The 21,448-nt window shown below is 43.8% G+C and overlaps 1 protein-coding gene, 1 long non-coding RNA gene and 2 pseudogenes across 2 annotated transcripts; 1 reads left to right on the top strand and 3 right to left on the bottom strand.

Moving 5' to 3' along the window:
• Window positions 1-4,761: 4,761 nt before the first annotated feature.
• On the bottom strand, window positions 4,762-17,945 carry LOC136486066 (uncharacterized). Its single transcript, XR_010766650.1, has 4 exons — window positions 17,631-17,945; window positions 16,573-16,673; window positions 15,891-15,979; window positions 4,762-5,178 (listed from the first exon to the last, which is right to left on the bottom strand). It is a non-coding gene; the product is annotated as an uncharacterized lncRNA (long non-coding RNA).
• Window positions 5,128-8,885, bottom strand: LOC136485604 (uncharacterized; annotated as a pseudogene).
• On the top strand, window positions 10,048-15,977 carry LOC136486064 (uncharacterized). The gene has a single exon (XM_066482839.1). The coding sequence runs from the start codon at window positions 11,372-11,374 to the stop codon at window positions 12,002-12,004; it is 633 nt and encodes a 210-aa protein (XP_066338936.1). The 5' UTR covers window positions 10,048-11,371; the 3' UTR covers window positions 12,005-15,977.
• Window positions 17,946-20,151: 2,206 nt separating the features above from the next.
• LOC136486065 (protein MHF1 homolog) lies at window positions 20,152-20,851 on the bottom strand (annotated as a pseudogene).
• Between the last annotated feature and the right edge of the window lie 597 nt (window positions 20,852-21,448).

Below are 21,448 nucleotides of genomic sequence, written 5' to 3'. Positions count from 1 at the left end.
TACAGCACAATTTTAGGCACAATTTCCTTGGCTTCAGAACTTCCCTGGTCAGCGCACGTTGCCGGATGGTGCACAGGGACGGTGCTGACAGTCTCCCTCTTTCGTCGGGCATCAACCCCTTCTTTAGCTAACCATCCTCACCAACTCCGCTAATCACCCAGCCCCCGGGGGCCCTCAACCCGACGCGACCGTACGCGACGTGGGCCCACTCGAGGAAACGGGGAAATATAGTACTAGTATACTCTCGTTAAACAGCCTCGCGCTTCCCGTTTTCCTCTGCTTGCTTCGCTTAAACCAGCTCGCCCTTGGCTTTTTACAGTGGGGTTATATATCTTTGCTATATTTTTTCTTTTTTGATTGATATGCCGGCCCCAATGGAATGGAGTATTACTATGTTAGTCGTACCAGAGAGCAGCCAACCAATCCCACCGTGGGTGAAGGAAGGGAGGAACCACGACGCCGTGAAGAGGCCCTGCACTGCCCATGTGCAGATGCGCCACGAGGAGAACGGCTGCCTGATGATCTGCGACGAGAAGCTCGCCAAGAAAGCGTGGATTGCGCTGGGGCAGCGCGTCGATCTCGCTCCCGTCGACTACACCTTCGACATCGAGGTGCAGGCCATGAGCGGCGAGAAGCTGCCCTTCATCGTGCGCGCCGTCGTCTTCACCGTCGCCCCCCGCACCGACGACGACGACGACAAGGGCCTCCGCTGCGACGACAACCTCTCCCAGCACTTCAACGACGTCGTCAGGGGCGTCATCGAGCGCGAGACCCGCGCACTGGTGGCGTCCATGACCATGGAGGAGATCTTCCGGGCCACCACCAGCTCGTCCATCAACCACCAGGCCGTCTTCGAGTTCCAGAACGTGCAGCTGGAGCTCAAGCACTTCGACCACCTCATCGTCTACGACGCCTGCGTCTACGTGAAGCCGCAGTCCGTGGACGTGTCGGGGAACGAGGACTTCTCCTACGTGGTGGCGGCGGAGGAGGACGGCGAAGGGCACACGGGGAAGGTACTGTTGACTGTTGTTCTGTTATATGAGCATTTTTTTCTTTTTTTGAGAGGTGTTATATGAGCATTTAGCTGACAGACAGACAACATGCATGGTTCAAGTTTTTTGTCGTCGTTTTCTTCTTCTTCTTTTGGGCCCAGGTCGAAGAGGAGGTGCAGAGCAGCGCTGAGGGCGGGAGCAATCAGGAGGGCCGACCAAGCAAGATGGGTCAAATCATGGGGTGGGCCTGCCAATCGCTGAAGCCGCAAATCCTTCAGGTAAGATGGGAAGGAAAATCAGTTTTGGCCCACTGGGCCCTTATGCATGTGCACACCCACGTCCATTGGGCTCTGGCTTCTGTGGAAACGGCTTGGAGATCCAGCCTTGGCCCTTGGAACAGATAAAAAATCTCCTTAAAAAAAGAAACGGTCATGTATTTTGTATATTTACTAGGTCCATGCCCGTGCGTTGCTACGGGTTTCAAAATCCACACTATTCTAGGTATTTCCTACAATCCTATGTATTTTTTAGCTAACACAAGTAAGAAATATCTTGTGTGCATCATGGTTTCGATTCGAGACATACATGGCTAGCGAGAAATTTGGAATAGAGAATCTCTATATTTAGATAACCAATTAAAAAAGTTATTGGAAAATATTTTTCTATCAAAAATTCTATTCCTAACCATTAGTGAGGATACAGAGAGTCTCTTAGAGTTGCTCTAACTATGGCAATGACTACTAATGTTTCTAAGCTGAAACTGAAACTATGGATTAAAAAGCATTGACGCGGTGCATATTGATTTTCATGTAATATCAAATCACACATATTACATGATTATTTTTTAAACAACATATTGCATTATTAAGATTACTGCATTATTATTACTTTCAGCATATCTAAAACTAAAATTTATTATCTTTAAATTTAATGCAGGTCGTGCATGGCAATGATGATACCACAGATGGCCAGCTCAAACAGCAAATAAAATTGCTGTCCAGTTATTCTCTAAAGGCGCTCTGGTTCGCCATGCCCATGTTCTACGCGTCCCTGACCCATCACTATTCTACATCAACAACATTCAGCGTCGAAGACACACTGTTCCTGGTTGCTATCATCGTGGATGCAGCGCTCATCCTGCTGCTGTCAAAATGGGGCAACGCCTTGGTCTGCATCTCATGGCTCCTCCTAGAGCTAGCGACCTGCCTTCTGATTCTCTCGTTCAACAAACACTACGCCTTCGCCATCCTCGCCGCGCTACTCCTGGCCGTCGTCGTCGCCCTCCTCCAGCCAAAGCTGCAGCACGCGGCTGATAGGCACGTGTTGCCATTCTTCACACAGGACATGATCGGAGACGATGAGGAGAATCCACACCTGGGCCATCTGCTGGACCTGTCGCAGGGCATCGCCAGTTTTGGCGGCCTCTTCACGGCGATCGCCGGACGCTTTATGGTAGGGCCTGTCAACGCGGTTGGTTTCTTCTTCTTCTGTGCGATAGCTCTCGGGCTCTATCTGTCCATGGTGGTGACGGTGGGAGCTGTGACTCGACCCCACGCCAAGTGTCTGGCCATTGTCGTCATGGTCCTCGTCGTGCTCACGTTTATCGCCGCCTGCATCCCACTTGTTGGGCACTCGGGAAGCAAGCCACAGGTTGTCACGTAGTAGATCCTCCTTGGCATTCTATTTTTCTTTTAGTTTACTTGTATGTATCTGAGTATGCTGTCCGATGCATGCTCAAGTTTGTGCAATTTTTTTTCTTTTAATTTATTGGTTCAAATAAACACAGCGGTGTATCGTGAGAATACGATTTTTTTCTGAATTATCCTTTCATTTCTGTCAGCCGAACTGTGAGTGCTGTAGCCTAACCTTGAATAGTTATTGGACGTGATATACTATGGTTAAACCTCATGGCAATCAGAGATCAATGGCAGGGATGGAAACTTAAGGAGCAGAACATCACGAATGCAGCTGTAATCGTACTATATATTAACATTGAAAGAAAGTAGATGCACTTATGGAAAAGAAGGCGAAAATGAAACTTTAACGACAGAGCTGCAGACCTTATTTTAGGCATAAACTGATAAGCTCTACTCCTATTGAGAACGGAACTTTGCCAAACTTTAATAATTTAATTAATACCAAATCTAGGAGGTCAATGAAACTATATATGCAACATGCACACTGGATGAGCCAGGTTACAGCACAATTTTAGGCCTGATTTACATACGGCGAGTGTAATTGATTTCAGTATTATTATTATGCCCTTCTCCAATAATAAACTTAGGGTTGTACTTATGAGGTTTCAAACACAAAATAAAACACAACGGTACACCATGTTCGCTTGATCGTTTCTGTGGCTTATAAGCCGGCTGATACTATTTTGTTGTGAGAGAAAAATATTGTAGCATGGCTGATACGATCAAGCGAATAGGGTGAGAGAAAGCAAGCTGCCAAGCTTGCATGAGGCAGAAGCAAAAGCAGAGCATGAGGCAGAGGCGCAGACCAAGAGCAAGGCAGTAAGCTATTGTGGGCCAAATTAGCAGCCCAATATCCTATCCTAAACCCAACGTGCATAGGTTAGCCTAGTCGAGCTAATCCGGCCACACCGAAAACGAGTGGGCCCCAGGAGTCAGCGAGATCGCACTTCTCCGGTTCTCCCGCCTCCGCCCATCTGCCCCCGTCTTCCGTAGTGCCACAGCAATACGAAGTACTTGTGTCTGCTCTCCTCGGCACCTCCGTGATGCTGCTGCTTCCTCGCCACGCCAGAGCTGAGCGAACCCCACCCCACCCGATTCGTCTTGGTTTCCTTCTCCTCGCCGGACTCTGTCTCTCGCCAAAGAGGAGCCGAGGCTGCTCGTTGCTCGCTGCCCGCAGCGCCGGGAGTTAAGGGCCGGTGGCGCGGCCGATCGGCAGGGGGCGGAGGGAGGGTAATGAAGGGGACGCTGGAGCGTATGAGGGATCTCTACGATCGCACGCGCCACAGAGATCTTCCGGCTGCAGAGGTGCGTTGTGCCGCATCCACCACGGTGCTGTTTGGTTCGTTTGTCAGGAGAGGAGAGCTGAGCAAGCCTTGCTCAAGTTGTTCATCAAATCAAAACAATAAGAAATGGCTTACAGCATAGATTATTGTTAATTGTTTTGTTTTGTTTGTTTTTATATGCGAGTGATTTGTTTTGTATTAAACTTTGATTGAGTGCATAACTTATAAAGAAATAGGAATAAAACTTCCTTTCACTAAAAGAAAAGGGTTTCGAAATCTTACATGGTTACAGGGGTTTAATTCAAACAGGAAGTGTAAAGCACCGAGCGACCGAGCAAGATCAACGAAATCATGGAGTCAATTAGGAGGGCCTGCCAATCACTGAAGCAGCAAATTGTTCAGGTAAGATGGAAAATCTCTGTTTTGGGCCACTGGGCCCAGATGCATGTCCTGTAGTCCTTTCCATTGGCATTGGGCTTCTTTCAGATCCAGCCTTGGAATACAGTCCTGTACTCGTGTGCGATTTATGTAGATAAAAAAAAAGATATAATCACGATTTTGTTTTAAAAGACTGTTATCTCAAGGCACACCGCATACCACAGTGGTAATCGTTGTGGAATATGCATTAACTAGCTAAGGCCCGTGCGTTGGTACTTGCTAGGGGTGACAAAACTATGTTAATTCAATCTATTCCTCCCATAAGAAGGGTTTTTGAAATAATGTTGGCACCAATAATAAAGTTAAAGCGACACATGATCTATTAATTTGCATCACTGGTACAAGTGGAAATGAAATATTAACCAAACTATATATATATATATACACACACACATATAAGATGGATCAATCTTGATCCCATCAATCCACGGCTGCAATACTTGCATGGGAGTTCATTAGAGCATGTCTATTTTTAGACAAAAAGGTCTCCCCTGCTTTTATATTTCAAAAAGCAACCAACAGTTCAAGTTCAGACAGAATTCAGGCGCATAAGCGCAACACACTGAATCACACAGAAAACTCATCAGCTTGTTACAGAACCCCAGCAAAAGCTAAATCACTCCTGGCATTTGTTGAAGACCGAGACTCCGATGGAACCAAATGTGATGATGTAGCTGTTGTCATCTCCTCCTTCCACTCGATTTGTGTTGGGCGCCTTGACAATTCTTCCATCCTAACAATTCTGCTCTCTAGCAACACACGAACCTCCTGCTTGAACATTGAAAACCAGCCCCTTAGCATCTTTGTGATCCTGATCAGCACCATCCTTGTACCTAGCCAAAACCCCCCCTGAAAGCAAATTTCATTTCTTAACTTCCATAAGGACCACAAAACAGCAGACGAAAACACATTAGTAACCAAATGTTTCTTATTCGCAATCCACAACTTAGCTACAGACTCATAGTCAAACCCGATATCCACACCTATCACCTCAGCAACCAACTTCCAAACATTCACAGCTACACAACATTCAAAAAATAAATGCAGAATGGATTCATGTTCACTGCAAAAAAGGCAAGTGGGATCCGAAACATCCCTTCTTTTTTGTAAATTATCCCTCGTAAGAATTCTGTTATGCGAGAGCAACCACAGAAAGAACTGTACTCTAGGTGGAATCACAAGCTTCCATATGGCATGAGTATAAACCGGAAACACACCTCTACAATTAATCCTAGCATAAAGAGATTGGACTGCATAAGTGCCATGAGAGGTATAACTCCACAAAATCTGATCCTCATCATCGTTGAGGATGGTTCCCTCTATTACACCACAGAGCTCCCACCACATGCTCATAAGAGCCTCGGATACATTTCTTCTAAAAGTAAGCATAAGCTCCTGCCCATCCCAAACCTGGCTTATAGCCTTACCATGCTATTCATTAATGACATACAACGGGCAGAACATAATGGCCAAACTTGTATTTCCTACCCATTGATCTTCCCAAAATCTTACCTTCTTCCCATTCCCTACTACCCATCTGACGCCCATATGGGCAGCTTGAGCTGCCCAGAGGACCCCTTTCCAAAAAGGGGATGATCCAAGAGCTGGGCAGCAAAAGATGTTAGGATCATTGGTATTATACTTAAACTCCACAATTTTAACCCAAATAGCATTCTTATGCAGATGGTATCTAAAGATCCAAGAAGCTAACAAAACTCAGTTTAGGCTCCTCAAATCCGGGATACCTAGTCCTCCTTCTTCCTTTTTTTGAGCCACTAACTGCCAGCTGGCTAAGTGATATTTATGTGTGTCTTTAGTGTTGTTCCACAGGAAATGCCCCATCTGAGACTTAATCATTTTGATAGCCCACTTAGGGAATTTTATAATGGACAACAAATAAATTGGAATACTAGCCAGGCAAGCTTTTAGTAAAACAAGCCTCCCAGCATAAGACAGAAGCCTACCCCTCCAACCTGCTATCCTTTTGATAATTTTGTCCACCACAGGTTGCAGGTCTTTCCTTGTCAGCTTAGTATAATGAAGGGGAACCCCCAGGTACTTAATAGAAAAATCACCTTTTTTGCAACAGAATAGTCTAGCAAACTCATTAGCCTGAACCTCTTCTAAACCCACCGTCAACAAATCACTCTTATCATAATTAATTTTCATGCCTGACATTTGCTCAAAGCAAACTAGAAGCCATTTCAAATTGCAAGTTTTTTCCAGATTATTTTCTAAGAAAAGCAGTGTATCATCAGCATATTGCAAGCTGATGATACCCCCTCTACCACTTGTGGTAATAACCCAGAAATAAGGCCATGCCTAGCTGCTTTCATAAGCATTCTAGAGAAAACGTCAGCTACTAAATTGAACAACAAAGGGGATAAAGGGTCTCCCCGCCTTAGACCCTTCCCAGGCTTGAAAAAGATATTATTCTCATCATTGATACGAATACAAATAGAACCTCCTCTACAACCTGTTGAAGCCAGCCTCTCCATCTTCCACCAAAACCCCTAGTCTCAAGCATCTCCTCAAGGAAAGACCAGCTGACCCTATCATATGCCTTTTCATAATCTAGTTTCAACACCACACCTTCCTGTTTTCGTTTATGGACCTCATGAATAATTTCATGGGTAGCCACAACACTCTCGAGAATAAACCTTCCTTTAATGAAGGCTGATTGGGAGAGCATGTCTATTTCAGCGGTCAATCATGTCATTAAGCATTAGGATCTACTAAAGTTTGAAAAGTCAAATACAGATGGTTGAATATATAATAGTTACTACATGCCGCATGCAAAGAAGCAGCTAAATGCTACTCCCTCCACTCCAAATTATAAGACATTTTGGCCTTTTTTTAGATACATTACTTTTGCCATATATTTCGACATAAGCTATGAATCTAGAAAAGCCAAAACGTCTTATAATTTGAAATAGAGGGAGTAGCAAACAAATACATGATGACGGTGTGCCAGTGTTGGATGTCAGTACGGGAGTATTTATTCATACAGTAAAGGCAGATTTTACTACAGCTGCCAGCCTCGTTGTAGACGGAGTAGCAACTTGCAATTCACCCTCAACAAGTGCTCTAAAATTTTCATCATTGTAGAGTATAGAGCAGTTACAAATAGAATCCTTACATTGCCGATGCTATAACGCAGCTAGTAGTTTTGTATAGCCTCCTCCATACTAAGCAATTAATCTCCCTGCGATGCAAAGATGTAAAGGCCAATTCTTTTAATTATTATTTTCAATTCTTACTACAAGGTGACAAATCAACAGTGTAGGGTATCGGGTACCTGCAATGGAGGATCTATGATGAAATGTTCGGTCATCAATATGATGCCATGAGATGCCCTTTTTCAGCAAAATGAGTTCTGCTTGTTTGTGTTCTCCCAAGCGGAGAATTCTGCAGGGCTTGTTCAATAGCACACCGAATTTGAGTGAAATATGTCTTGGCTCGAATAGGTTGACAGAAGCAATTCCTGATAGTGCTTGTCCTAGAAAAAAAAACTCAGGCTCCATGCCACCTTCTTTGTTTAATATTTCCCAGCTTCAAGCACTATCTGTCGGATGGAACGACCTCTCAGGTCCCATTCCTGGAAATAAGAGCTTTCACGTCCCTATGCTGCAAATGCTGATTCTCCAAAAACCATTTCAACAAGCCCACCCCTTTAGTACTTTCTACGTGTCAGAACCTTGACACACTCTAAGTTGCTGTGAATAATTTCACTTGTTCTGTGCCGTTATGGCTAGCAACACTTCCAAGCCTTATTGCAATATCCTTGTCAATGAATAACCTGACTGGAATGATCCCAATTGACTGAGCAACCACATCCTGCTTTTGTTCAACCTAAGTGAGAACAGTCTACAAGTGGAGATTCCACCAGAATTGGGACAATTGAGAAACCTCCAGTTTCTAGGCCTTGCAAATAACCAAATAACTGGTGTCATTCAAGAATCCATAGGCAGTCTATCAAACCTTTCCCAAATAGACTTACTTGGAAACAGATTGACAAGATCAGTGTTGATGTCATTTAGCACCTTGCTGAATCTCCGTTGCATCTTTGTTGATGGGAACCATCTCTCTGGGAATCTAGATTTCCTATCTACTTCATTGTCCAAATACAGAAGCCTTACAACCATTGACATATCAAACAATGCATTCATAGGGAGGCTACCAACTTCAATTGCAAACCAATTTTCTACCGTGAACTCTGCATGATGATATATCTCAATCTGTCCAGAGATTTATTCCAAGGATGAATACCAGGTTCATTTGGCAATGTACTTAATATTGAGGAGTTGGATCTATCCTCCAATGCACTTTCCGTTGCCATCCCAATATCCTTAACCAATCTCACTTACCTTGCCAATCTGAACCTTTCCTTTAACAGACTGGATGGACAGATACACGAAGGAGGACTGTTCTGAAATATCATACTCAAATCGTTGATGGGGAACAATGCACTGCATGGCCTTCCCCGCCTAGGTATAGCACAATGCCAGAACACCAGTAATCATTCAGACCAAAAAGTCCTGGCTAGCAACCTAAGGCACTATTGTTTTCTCTCCAGTTGCAAAGCAACACTTTTAGAACTGCACTTTTGATCTCATTGTTACAGGATATTTTCCAAGGGTAACATATTCGGTTTCCATTCATCAAAGAAAAGTACACACAAGGCCAACACAAAATAAAATATCTTTGTTGTAGTTAATAGATGGACAAAACCATACAAACTGATGGGAAGTGGCCAAGGTTTCAAGAATGTATAAGCATGCATGAACCATCACAGATGTCAGCTAAACTTTTCAAAAAATAGCACTGTAAATGAAGCCAGTATACCAGCAGAAGGGATCATGGGTATTTATCATATGTATAGAACCATTCCATTAAGAAAGGCATTGGATGTTTTCACACATGTTTAACTCAAGCCAGTATACGACCATGTTTTCACACATGTTTCAGTATTAAGCATCCAAAAATGACCTCTATGGAATTGAGCAGGCTAAAATAAGAGTGATAATGATAATGTGACATGATGAAGCAAACTTCTCTCTCCATTCATCATGTAAACACCAATATGAGAATTGTGTAGTTAATACAGTGCACTCCCTATCTAAGATAGCAATTCATTGGATGGAGCCCTTCATAAATGGCATCATATTTCATACAGTGCACTAAATAAAAGAAAAAAAACATTTTAATTGGTCAATGCTGATATGTGCACTAAGATTTTAAATTTATCGTCCTGGGTATAAAGCTCCATCAATTACTCATAATATTTTGTTTTAGCTTTCATTATACATGGGAGCAATGTTGTCTGATACACTGCTAAATTAAAAGGTATAGTAGACTGCATAAAAGTGAGAAGATGTAGCAAATAACTTTATTTGAATAGAAACAAAGATATGAAGGATCATTCATTCTCATTTGCATCAGCTCTGCACCTTTATCTGTACTTATATATCTACAGTTCCATAACAGATCAAGATAAAACCATTACTCTTTATATTATCTAGTACCTCAGATAATAGAAGGAGCATCAGTAAATATATCTAAACTAAACTACATATTTTGGCTCCTAAGCAATATCCATCCCTGTGTGATATGTGTCCTTGTGCGATATCCTGAAAAGAGCATTGCACATGAGTTGAGATTAAACTGTAAAACCCTATTTTCTGTCAATGAAGATGAGATTGCACCAACTAAGAATGCAAACGTAGGCAGATGAGCTCACACAAATTAAAAAAAAATCATTAGCACCTATCTCCAAGCACTTCCGGCTGAAAGAACCTCTTTAATGTAGATGCCAATTCTCTTTCAAATGACCGAGTGATGCTAGTCTTTGAAATGCCTGAGTGAAGGTGTGCAACCACTGAAAGGTAGTGACCATGGAAACCAAGAACATATATTGAAAGAAACTGCAATGAATTTATCAAGTAGAACTGGCATTTTATCGAACACCTAAAGTGCAAGCAGTAGCAGCACAGAGCAACAAGCACAGGAAAATCACATCCAGCGTGGCAATCACCCGAGTGTCTAGGCCGACCAATAGCAAGCATAGCTGGTAGTGGCCTGCTGGCATGGCTGGATGCCTCGGCGAGGTCGATGGAGGCGCCATGATTGTCTTCAGAGTGTGGCAAGCGTGGCCGGGTCAGCGGAGCAGGTGGCCGGTGGCGGCTGAGAAGGCCTCCCATTGCTACTGCACAGCAACGCGCAACGGGGCAAGTGCCCCGTCCACACCACGAGCAGAAGGCTAGGTGACCCAAATCTAAATGCTGTCGTTGATGGAGGCCGGCATGGGGAGAGAAAGGGTGGGTGGCGGATGACATCATGGGGAAGATGAAGCAGTGGATGGCAGCCGGCACTGGGAGAGAAAAGGCGGCGGCGGCGCATGCATGGGGAGAGGAAGGGCGGCGGTGGCGACGTGGATTGCTCGAGTCCGCGAGAGATGCTCAGCTTTCGAGAGACCCAGGACGAGAGAGGGAGCCTGGTCCCACCTGTCAGGGCGGGGAGCCGAGGGGCATGCCCAACTCAGGGGCAGACCGAAGCGATGTTGTGGACGATTGCAGTTTCATCTTAATAGGAGTGGAGAAAAGTACCACGGACGGTCCATAGGAGTGGAGAAAAGAGAGTCTCTTGGGGTTGCTCTAACTATGGCAATGATTACTAATGTTTCTAAGCTGAAACTGAAACTATGGATTAAAAAGCATTGACGCAGTGCATATTGATTTTCATGTAATATCAAATCACACATATTACATGATTATTTTTTAAACAACATACTGCATTATTAAGATTACTGCGTTATTATTACTTTCGGCATATCTAAAACTAAAATTTATTATCTTTAAATTTAATGCAGGTCGTGTATGGCAATGATGATACCACAGATGGCTAGCTCAAACAGCAAATAAAATAGTTGTCCAGTTATTCTCTGAAGGCGCTCTGGTTCGCCATGCCCATGTTCTACGCGTCCCTGACCCATCACTATTCTACGTCAACAACATTCAGCGTCGAAGACACACTGTTCCTGGTTGCTATCATCGTGGATGCAGCGCTCATCCTGCTGCTGTCAAAATGGGGCAACGCCTTGGTCTGCATCTCATGGCTCCTCCTAGAGCTGGCGACCTGCCTTCTGATTCTCTCATTCAACAAACACTACGCCTTCGCCATCCTCGCCGCGCTACTCCTAGCCGTCGTCGTCGCCCTCCTCCAGCCAAAGCTGCAGCACGCGGCCGATAGGCACGTGTTGCCATTCTTCACACAGGACATGATCGGAGACGATGAGGAGAGTCCACACCGGGGCCATCTGCTGGACCTGTCGCAGGGCATCGCCACTTTTGGCGGCCTCTTCATGCCGATCGCCGAACGCTTCATGGTAGGGCCTGTCAACGCGGCTGGTTTCTTCTTCTCGTGTGCGATAGCTCTCAGGCTCTATCTGTCCATGGTGGTGACGGTGGGAGCTGTGACTCGACCCCACGCCAAGTGTCTGGCCATTGTCGTCGTGGGCCTCGTCATGCTCACGTTTATCGCCGCCTTCATCCCAGTTGTTGGGCACTCGGGAAGCACGCCACAGGTTGTCACGTAGTAGATCCATGGATCTTTGCCTACTTAATTATCCCTGGCATTCTGTTTTTCTTTTAGTTTACTTGTATGTATCTGAGTATGCTGTCCGATGCATGCTCAAGTTTGTGCAATTTTTTTTCCTTTTAATTTATTGGTTCAGATAAACACAGCGGTGTATCGTGAGAATACAAATAACATGGATTTTTTCTGAATTCTCCTTTCATTTCTGTCAGCCGAACTGTGAGTGCTGTAACCTAACCTTGAATAGTTATTGGACGTGATATACTATGGTTAAACCTCATGGCAATCAGAGATCAATGGCAGGGATGGAAACTTAAGGAGCAGAACATCACGAATGCAGCTGTAATCGTACTATATATTAACATTGAAAGTACTCGTGTCATATATTGCTATATGCTGTATCGTGAAAATGTTTCGAAAGAAAGTAGATGCACGTATGGAAAAGAAGGCGAAAATGAAACTTTAACGACAGAGCTGCAGACCTTATTTTAGGCATAAGCAGATAAGCTCTACTCCTATTGAGAACGCAACTTTGCCAAACTTTAATAATTTAATTAATACCAAATCTAGGAGGTCAACGAAACTATATATGCAACATGCACACTGGATGAGCCAGGTTACAACAACAACAACAACAACAACAACAAAGCCTTTAAATCCTAAATAAGTTGGGGTAGGTTAGAGTTGAAACCCAGCAGAAGCAATCAAGGTTCAGGCACGTGAATAGCTGTCTTCCAAGCACTCCTATCTAAGGCTAAGTCTTTGGGTATATTCCATCATTTCAAGTCTTATTTTATTGCCTCTACCCAAGTCAACTTCGGTCTTCCTCTGCCTCTCTTCACGTTACTATCCTGGCTTAGGATTCCACTATGCACCGGTGCCTCTGGAGGTCTCCGTTGGACATGTCCAAACCATCTTTACCGGTGTTGGACAAGCGTTTCTTAACTCGGTGCTACCCCTAATCTATCACGTATATCATCGTTCCGAACTCGATCCCTTCTTGTATGACCGCAAATCCAACGCAACATACGCATTTCCGCGACACTTATCTGTTGAACATGTCGTCTTTTCGTAGGCCAACATTCTGCACCATACAACATAGCAGGTCTAATCGCCGTCGTATAAAACTTGCCTTTTAGCTTCTGTGGTACTATTTTGTCACATAGGACACTAGATGTTTGCCGCCACTTCATCCACCCTGTTTTGATTCTATGGCTAACATCTTTATCAATATCCCCGTCTCTCTGTAGCATTGATCCTAAATATCAAAAGGTATCCTTCCTAGGCACTACTTGACCTTCCAAACTAATATCTTCCTCCTCCCGAATAGTAGTGCCGAAGTCACATCTCATATACTCAGTTTTAGTTCTACTGAGTCTAAAACCTTTAGACTCCAAAGTCTTCCGCCATAACTCCAGTTTCTAATTCATTTCTGTTCGGCTTTCATCAACTAGCACTACATCGTCCGCGAAAAGCATACACCAAGGGATGTCTCCTTGTATGTCCCTTGTGACCTCATCCATCACTAAGGCAAATAAATAAGGGCTCAAAGCTGACCCTTGATGTAGTCCTATCCTAATCGGGAAGTCATCCGTGTCTCCATCACTTGTTCGAACTCTAGTCACAACATTGTTGTACATGTCCTTAATGAGCCTGACGTACTTCGTTGGGACTTTATGTTTGTCCAAAGCCCACCACATAACATTTCTTGGTATTTTATCATAAGCCTTCTCCAAGTCAATAAAAACCATGTGTAGGTCCTTCTTTTTCTCCCTATACCGCTCCATAACTTGTCTTATTAAGAAAATGGCTTCCATGGTTGACCTTCCGGGCAAGAAACCAAATTGGTTCATAGAGACCCGCGTTATTGCTCTCAAGCGATGCTCGATAACTCTCTCCCATAGCTTCATAGTATGGCTCATCAACTTAATTCCTCGGTAATTAGTACAACTTTGAATATCCCCTTTATTCTTGTAGATCGGTACCAATATACTTCTCCTCCACTCATCAGGCATCTTGTTCGATCGAAAAATATGGTTGAACAGCTTGGTTAGCCATACTATAGCTATGTCCCCGAGGCATCTCCACACCTCGATTGGGATACCATCCGGTCCCATCGCCTTACCTCATTTCATCCTTTTCAACGTCTCTCTGACCTCAGATTCTTGGATTCTCCGCACAAAGCGCCTATTGGTGTCATCAAAAGAGTCATCCAACTGAAAGGTTGTGTCCGTATTCTCACCATTGAATAATTTGTCAAAATACTTTTGCCATCGATGTCGGATCTCATCCTCCTTCACCAAGAGATGCTCCCTTTCATCCTTAATGCACTTAACTTGGTTGAAATCCATTTTCTTTCTCTCACGAACCTTAGCCATCCTATAAATGTCATTCTCTCCTTCCTTCGTACTCAAACGTTGGTAAAGATCCTTGTACGCTCTACCTTTTGCCACACTTACAACTCGCTTTGCAGTCTTCTTTGCCACCTTGTACTTCTCTATGTTGTCCACACTCCTGTCATGGTACAAGCGTCTATAGCACTCTTTCTTCTCCTTAATAGCCCTTTGGACATTCTCGTTCCACCACCAAGTATCTTTAGCCCCGCCTCCACTTCCTTTGGTTACTCCACATACCTCTGAGGCCACCTTCCGAATGTTGGTTGCCATCTTCTCCCACATGTTGTTTATGTCCTCTTCTTCCTTCCAAGAGCCCTCTTTGATAACTCTTTCCCTGAATACTTCTGACGTCTCCCCTTTCAGTTTCCACCACTTTGTTCTTTCAATCTTAACTTGTTCATCCCTACGGGCACGCACCTGAAAACGAAAGTCTGCCACCAAAAGCTTATGTTGAGAAACAACACACTCCCCTGGTATCACCTTACAACCCAAGCATGCTCGTTTGTCCTTTCAGTATCATTATTATGCCCTTCTCCAATAATAAACTTAGGGCTGTACTTATGAGGTTTCAAACACAAAATAAAACACAACGGTACACCCTGTTCGCTTGATCGTTTCTGTGGATTATAAGCTGGCTGATACTGTTTTGTTGTGAGAGAAAAATACTGTATCATGGCTGATACGATCAAGTGAACAGGGTGAGAGAAAGCAAGCTGCCAAGCATGCATGAGGCAGAAGCAAAAGCAGAGCATGAGGCAGAGGGCCTGGTCACTGGGATCATGGGATACTACTCCTACATGGTAGGGCCAGTCACGGCAGCTGGCTTCTTTTTCTTCTCCACTGTACTTCTCGGGGTCTATCTGATGATGGTCATAGCGATGAGAGCCCCATGCCGCCTGCCTCGCCATGGTGCTCATGCTGCTCCTACTACTCACTGTTATCACCGCCTCCGTCTCATTTGTTCGCCACTCAGTTACCAATCCACAGGCTGTAAAGTAGATTCCAATCACATAAAGAACCTTGCCATGTTCTGAGAATGCGACCAAAAAAGGTGGTTCCACTACACAGGGGCGTCGTTGGATCTAGGCATTCCATGGATCTTTATTTGTTTATCCCTGGTATTCTATTCTCTCTCTTTTTAATTTCCTTGTATGTATCTGAGTATCATGTATGATATGATGCTCCTATTTGTGCATTTTTAATTTTTAATATAATGTACTTTTACTGGTTCAAAGATAGAAATACCGTTGAGAATAAAAATCACAAGAATTTGTCTGAATTCTCCTTTCATTTCTATTAGCTGAACTGTGAGTAATGAGGGATACATCTTTACAGGCTGTTAGTCATGGTTTGGAATGTATTCTTGAATAGCTCCCGTCCTTATCTAGCAGATTATAAAGAAATATTTTGCCTAATCAAATCGGGTAACTCAGACTTAAAATATGAAGCAAGTTCTAAGTAGTAGATAAACAGGAAGGGTGCGCCAATCACCTGGCTATAACTAGTCGGTGTGCTTCCATCGGTGGTCTCCCCTTGGCCCTTGCTCCCACGGAGGCAGTGACGCAAGGATGCAGTAAACTCTGCAACAAGTAATATTGCGAATAAGAATAAAAGACAATTCTTGTATTTGAGAATCATTCGAATCCAGTGAGCAATATCAATGGCAGCATTGTGTTTGTCTTTGAATTAGAATTGAACAGTTATTCCTGACTAAGTGACAAGTTTTAGTAGTTTTAAAGAAGCACATCTATGCTAGAAGAGCAACATCTATAGACATGTAAATATCAAATTCATTTGTTCTTGCTCTCCTCAATATTCCCTCTACATGGTAAGTGGGCTAGTCACAAGTGTGCAATAAAGAACATTTCCTGAATCATAAATTTAGCTCGCGGTTTGAAAAATAGATGGTAAGAAAATGTTCCCACAACCCTTATATCCCGTCATATTATATAATGTAAGTTTACTAGTTCAAAGACAGCAGTATTACTGACAACACAAATCACAAGATTTTGTCTGAATTCTCCTCTTTTTTTTGTTGGTTGAACTGTGAGTATCATGAGTGATAGATATCTAGCAGGTTGTGAAGATATCGTTTGCCTAATCAAATGGGTAACTCAAATTTAATATATGAAGCAAGCTCTAAGTATATAAACAGGAAAGCTAGGCCAATCACCACGCTACAGGTGCTAGTTGGTTCGTGCTTCCGGTGGTGGCCGCCCCTTGCTCCAACGGAGGCACGGACGCAAGGAGTCAGGAACCTCTACAGCAAGTATACTGCAAATAAAAAAAATCATATTCCTGTTTTGTTGAAATTAAAGAACCAAAGACAATTATCATATTTGAGAATCATTCAACAACAACAACTACAGACAAGTTAATGTCATATTCCATTGTTCTTGCTAGTCACAAGTGTCAAGTGTGCAATAAAGCAGATTTATTGAATCATAAGTTTAGCTAACGGTTTAAAAAAATAGATGGTAAGAAAATGTTCCCACAACCCTTTCTTATAATCCCCTTGCATTATCCAAAGAATTAGTTCAACATAATTTTGGTATCAAACTGCTGAACACGTCCCACAGGTCGAGAAGAATAAATCAGCTGGCCATAGTTTTAGAAACTTCACAGCCTTGTAAAGATAACCCAATGTGAATCTATGTGGTAATACATTCAACATAATAGTTTGAATGTTGACAAGGTTATACCAAAAATAAATCCTAGACGAAAATACGGACCCAAATGCGCATCGACGAGGACTTGAATCTGGGTGGTCTGGTATACATCCACACCCTCGATCAACTGAGGTAGCTCAGCTTCCTATGTCGACAAGGTTACAAACTCGCTATAAAATCAACCAAAACAAAAAGAAATACGAAATAGGATTTGGTCATGTCAAAATGGCATTTTTTTTCTCAAATTGAACATACATATGAGGTTACTAATTGCAGAGCAGAGCATTACGCAGGGGCGCAGAGCAAGAGCAAGCCAGCAAAAAGCCAATTGTGAATAGATTAGCGGAAACAAATGGAACAAATTGGTAGCCCAATACCATGAACTGGCAGCCAAACCCAACGTGCAGCCTAATCACCGTCCTCCCTCCCTGATCGGACAACTAATCTCCATAACTCGACTGCTAGTCAGACGACTAGAATCCTAGAAACCTAGTCGGGCTAATCGGGTGGGTGGGACAGTAAGTATGACTAATTGCGATTAGCCAAGCGACTTAGATCTCACCTGCTGTTGCTTTCCACTTCCAGGTTCCAGCAACATGAACTGGTATTGCGCTTGTTGGCGGAATGGCGGTGACGGGGTTGCTCCTCCTCAGTTGACCCTCGCTAGTCCCGCTCCTGGCGCAAAGTTGCAAACCATGGGATGGTCGGCGATTTGACGATGAGGGCTGTAGATCATGGGCAGCACGACCATAATCCCTGCCCCGGTGGCGTCGCCATCGCGGCACTGGTGGTGGGCCTCATCGCAGAGGACGTTGAGGAGCGAGGAGTGAAGCGAGGAAAGGGAGACGTGCGGAGGCAGAGCAGACAGAAATCCGGAATGATTGGGGGACGGAGGAAGAAGGCTTTGCAGGAGATGCTGAAAGGTTGAAAGGGTTGTTGCGTTGCTGAGTTGGGCAGGCTTGACTTGGAAGTTGGAACAAGTCCTTTCGGCCCCCTTCAATTTTTGCTCGATTTATTACCTCGCTTATTACTTCTGGAGCGTTTGTTTTCTTGCTGGGTTTCCTCGCCTGGCCTTTCTGAGCAAGGTCAGCCTCGCCAGTGGAGGCGAGCCGGATTGGCTGGCTGGAGCAAGCAAGGAAAAACTGGAAAGCACAAGTAACGAGGCAGGTGGGCAAAGTAACCAAACGCCGTGAAGTTTTCTCGTCTAGACTAGGCGAGCTCTAGTAAGGAATCCAAACGTTCCATTCCTGTTTAGACCTTATTTGATATCTGTGTATCTACCTTAATCCATATGTATTGAGGTAAAAATGGATTGAGATGAATACGAGAGTATCCAAACGAGGCCTCAACATTTAAAACTGTTTATTTTTGCATCCTCACTGGTTTTGATGGTGGTTTTGCTGATGTGGCTCTACGTCAGAGAGAGGTAAATCGGACTAGTGAAAAGATCTAAATATTTTTACATGAAAAAATAATGCAATTAAAAATCAGAAAAAAATTTTGCTCTTAGAAAGTTTATAGAAACTTTGTTTTACTTAACACAAAATTCATAGAAAATTCACATAATTTTCGACCAGTGAAACTTAATTAAATTAAATAATTTGTAAATTTTATCTAGGGCAGGGGACCATCGCCCACTACAGTCGTGACGATGATCCAATGGTGCTTTTGCGTAGTCTGGATGATCAACATCATCTAATTTTAATAGATAACAAGAGCTTCTACTAGCAAAAGTACAGTAAAACGAGTCCAACATTCAAACAATTTTTTTTATGCCTCTTATCTGGATACAGCTGTAGCATCTGTTCATATACAGACTCACACCAACCCCCCACACACACACCACACTCACACCACGCGTACACAAACAAACCTACAACTACACCCAGATCATAAGATCGTGTCTTTTGTGAGATCACCGGATCCAATCGTGGCTCTGTAGGCGACGAGCGCATCACATTTTCTTTGTGGCTCCACGCGTGAGAGGCAATGAAATTTATTGGGGGCAAACCCCGGTGAGAGACCGAAAATTCGCAGCCACGGGGGCTCGAACTCCGGCCGGCAAGGTCCCAACCACCGGGCCTTGCCACCCGAGCTACACTCTGGTTCTCAGATTCAAACAATTTTAACTAGGCACCATAAGATAGAGTATGATTTTAGAAAAAAAAATTGAAACTAGTATTATATTTTCCAAGTTTAAACAAAAAAATGAATTTTATGAGAGTAAGCCAAATTTTATGATTTTTAATTGCCTTATTTTTTATGTAAAAATATTTAGATATTTTTTGAATTTTTTTTGGATATTTTAAAAAATATTTCTAGCCCGATTTACTTCATAAACATTTAACTAGTCTGATTTACCTTCATCTGACGTGGCGTCACTTGCTTTTTTTGTACAAATATCACATGACCCATGTGCTACCATCTAGATTTTCCTATCACATTACACTCCATAATTCATTGCACTAAGACTTAATTAAATTTAATAGTTTGTAAAAATTAATTAAATATATTAAACAAAGGGTGCATGCATATGTGCAGCAGGGTGCATGCATCCACACAGTTTAATACAACTACATTGAAAATTTATCTAGGACAAGGGATCAGTGCTTACTACGGTCCTGATAACGCTTCACTGGTGATTCTACGTAGTTCGGATGATCAATATTCTATGATTTTTAAGATAGACCAGGTTTGAGATTTTTAATTGTATTATTTTTCTATGTAAAAGTATATTTGAATTTTTTTTTGATTTTTTAATTAATTTTTAGATATTTATTTTATAAGATTTTAATCTTATTTATCGCTTTGGACTTTCAACTTAGTCTGATTTACCCCTCTAATGTGGCGTCACATCAGCAAAACTAACATCAAAACCGTTAAGTGCAAAGGTGAATGTTTTCAAAAATTGAAGGAGGTGCAGCGACTTATTTTGTTTTTTCTACAGTATTTTGCTCTCTAGCTGGCAGGTGCTGCAGCTGTGAAATAGGAGTAAGGAATTGCTATCCTGTCAGGTTATCTCCACAAAAATTTACAAACTTTACAAAATCAAAGCCTGATGGAGGTCAAAAGTTGCAGGCATCCATAATTAACCATTCATATTTTCTCCAGCACCAACCATATTCTACTAAACGCGTGCTAACTGCTAACCATCGAGAGAATTATGTAACTGAACCACCCTAGTCTTTCAGTACTGCATTTCCTACAGAAACTAATTTTATTGGAGCAGTCAACTTGGCAACCCAAGCAGGTCGAGACAAATTGTACTCCCAAGAGGTTCAGAATAAGATAGCACCTTGCAATGAATCAAAGAGAAATAACGTGCACAAGCCGACAAGCGGTTACTGGTTACAGAAGCAAATGGAGGTAAAGGTAGGGTTCTGGGTGAAGGACCTGCGCTCTTGAACGCCAAATCAGCGATGCAGGCAACAACGGGGTCGGCGACCGTCATCCCGGCCTTCTTTCCTGCTCCAGACGCCGCATCTCAAGATGAGAACAGAAACTGTACCGGACTCTTTAACTCCCAACAAGAACGAAGGAAGGCGCGAGAGGACGATACGCTACCTTCGGCGGTGGCGATGCTGATGACGGCGAGGCGGAAACGGTCGCGGAGGATGTCGGACTCGGCCTCGGCGGCCTCGTACCGCTCGGCCTCAGCCTCGGCCTCGGCTGCCTCGTTGCGCTCGGCCTCGCCGCCGCTGTCGCCGGCGAGCGCCGCGTCGGCGTCGTCGGCCACAGCGTCTCCATATCCATGTCCATGTCCAGGTCCAGGTCCAGGTCCAGGTCCAGGTCCCGGTCCGGGTCCATGGCCATCGGCGGAGCCTCCACGAGACCACGAGTCCACGAGCAGCAGCAATGGTGGCTGGAGCGGTGTTTGCCGTTGTGGCGACTGGCGAGCGACGGCTAGAAGGCACGCAGGAAAATGCATGGGCGGAAGTAGGAATCGAACTCAGGCATGCGGGATGCGCGAAGGAGTGAGGGCGCGGCGTCGGCGTGCGGGGTGTGGATGCGTGAGAAGCCTGGCATCCACATCGAATCGTAGCCATCGGATTTGATTTAGATGTTTTATTAGCCTTTGATTTTAATGAAGATGAATTACTGTATGCATGTTTTTGGGTGCATAATGGTTGAAAGCTCTCAGCGAGGAACATTTTTCGGAAGAACTTAATATAATTTTGTTATAGTAGAGATTAATGGCACTCTTTTTCTTGACCCTTTTCTTGTGACCCGAGTCTGCCCACGGTACTGTCTCGCCACCGCACGAAGCGCTAGCCTAACACAACGTTATTTTCAGATGCAATTCCGTCAATTCTCCAGCAGCACGCGCACCATGCGCGGGCTGGGGCCCACGGACGGCGCACCAAATGAAAGAAAGACACA

This window comes from Miscanthus floridulus, chromosome 10 (genome assembly GCF_019320115.1).
Source record: "Miscanthus floridulus cultivar M001 chromosome 10, ASM1932011v1, whole genome shotgun sequence".
NCBI lineage: Eukaryota > Viridiplantae > Streptophyta > Magnoliopsida > Poales > Poaceae > Miscanthus > Miscanthus floridulus.
The sequence above is the reverse complement of the archived record's forward strand: the minus strand, read 5'-3'. Positions and strand labels throughout refer to the sequence as shown.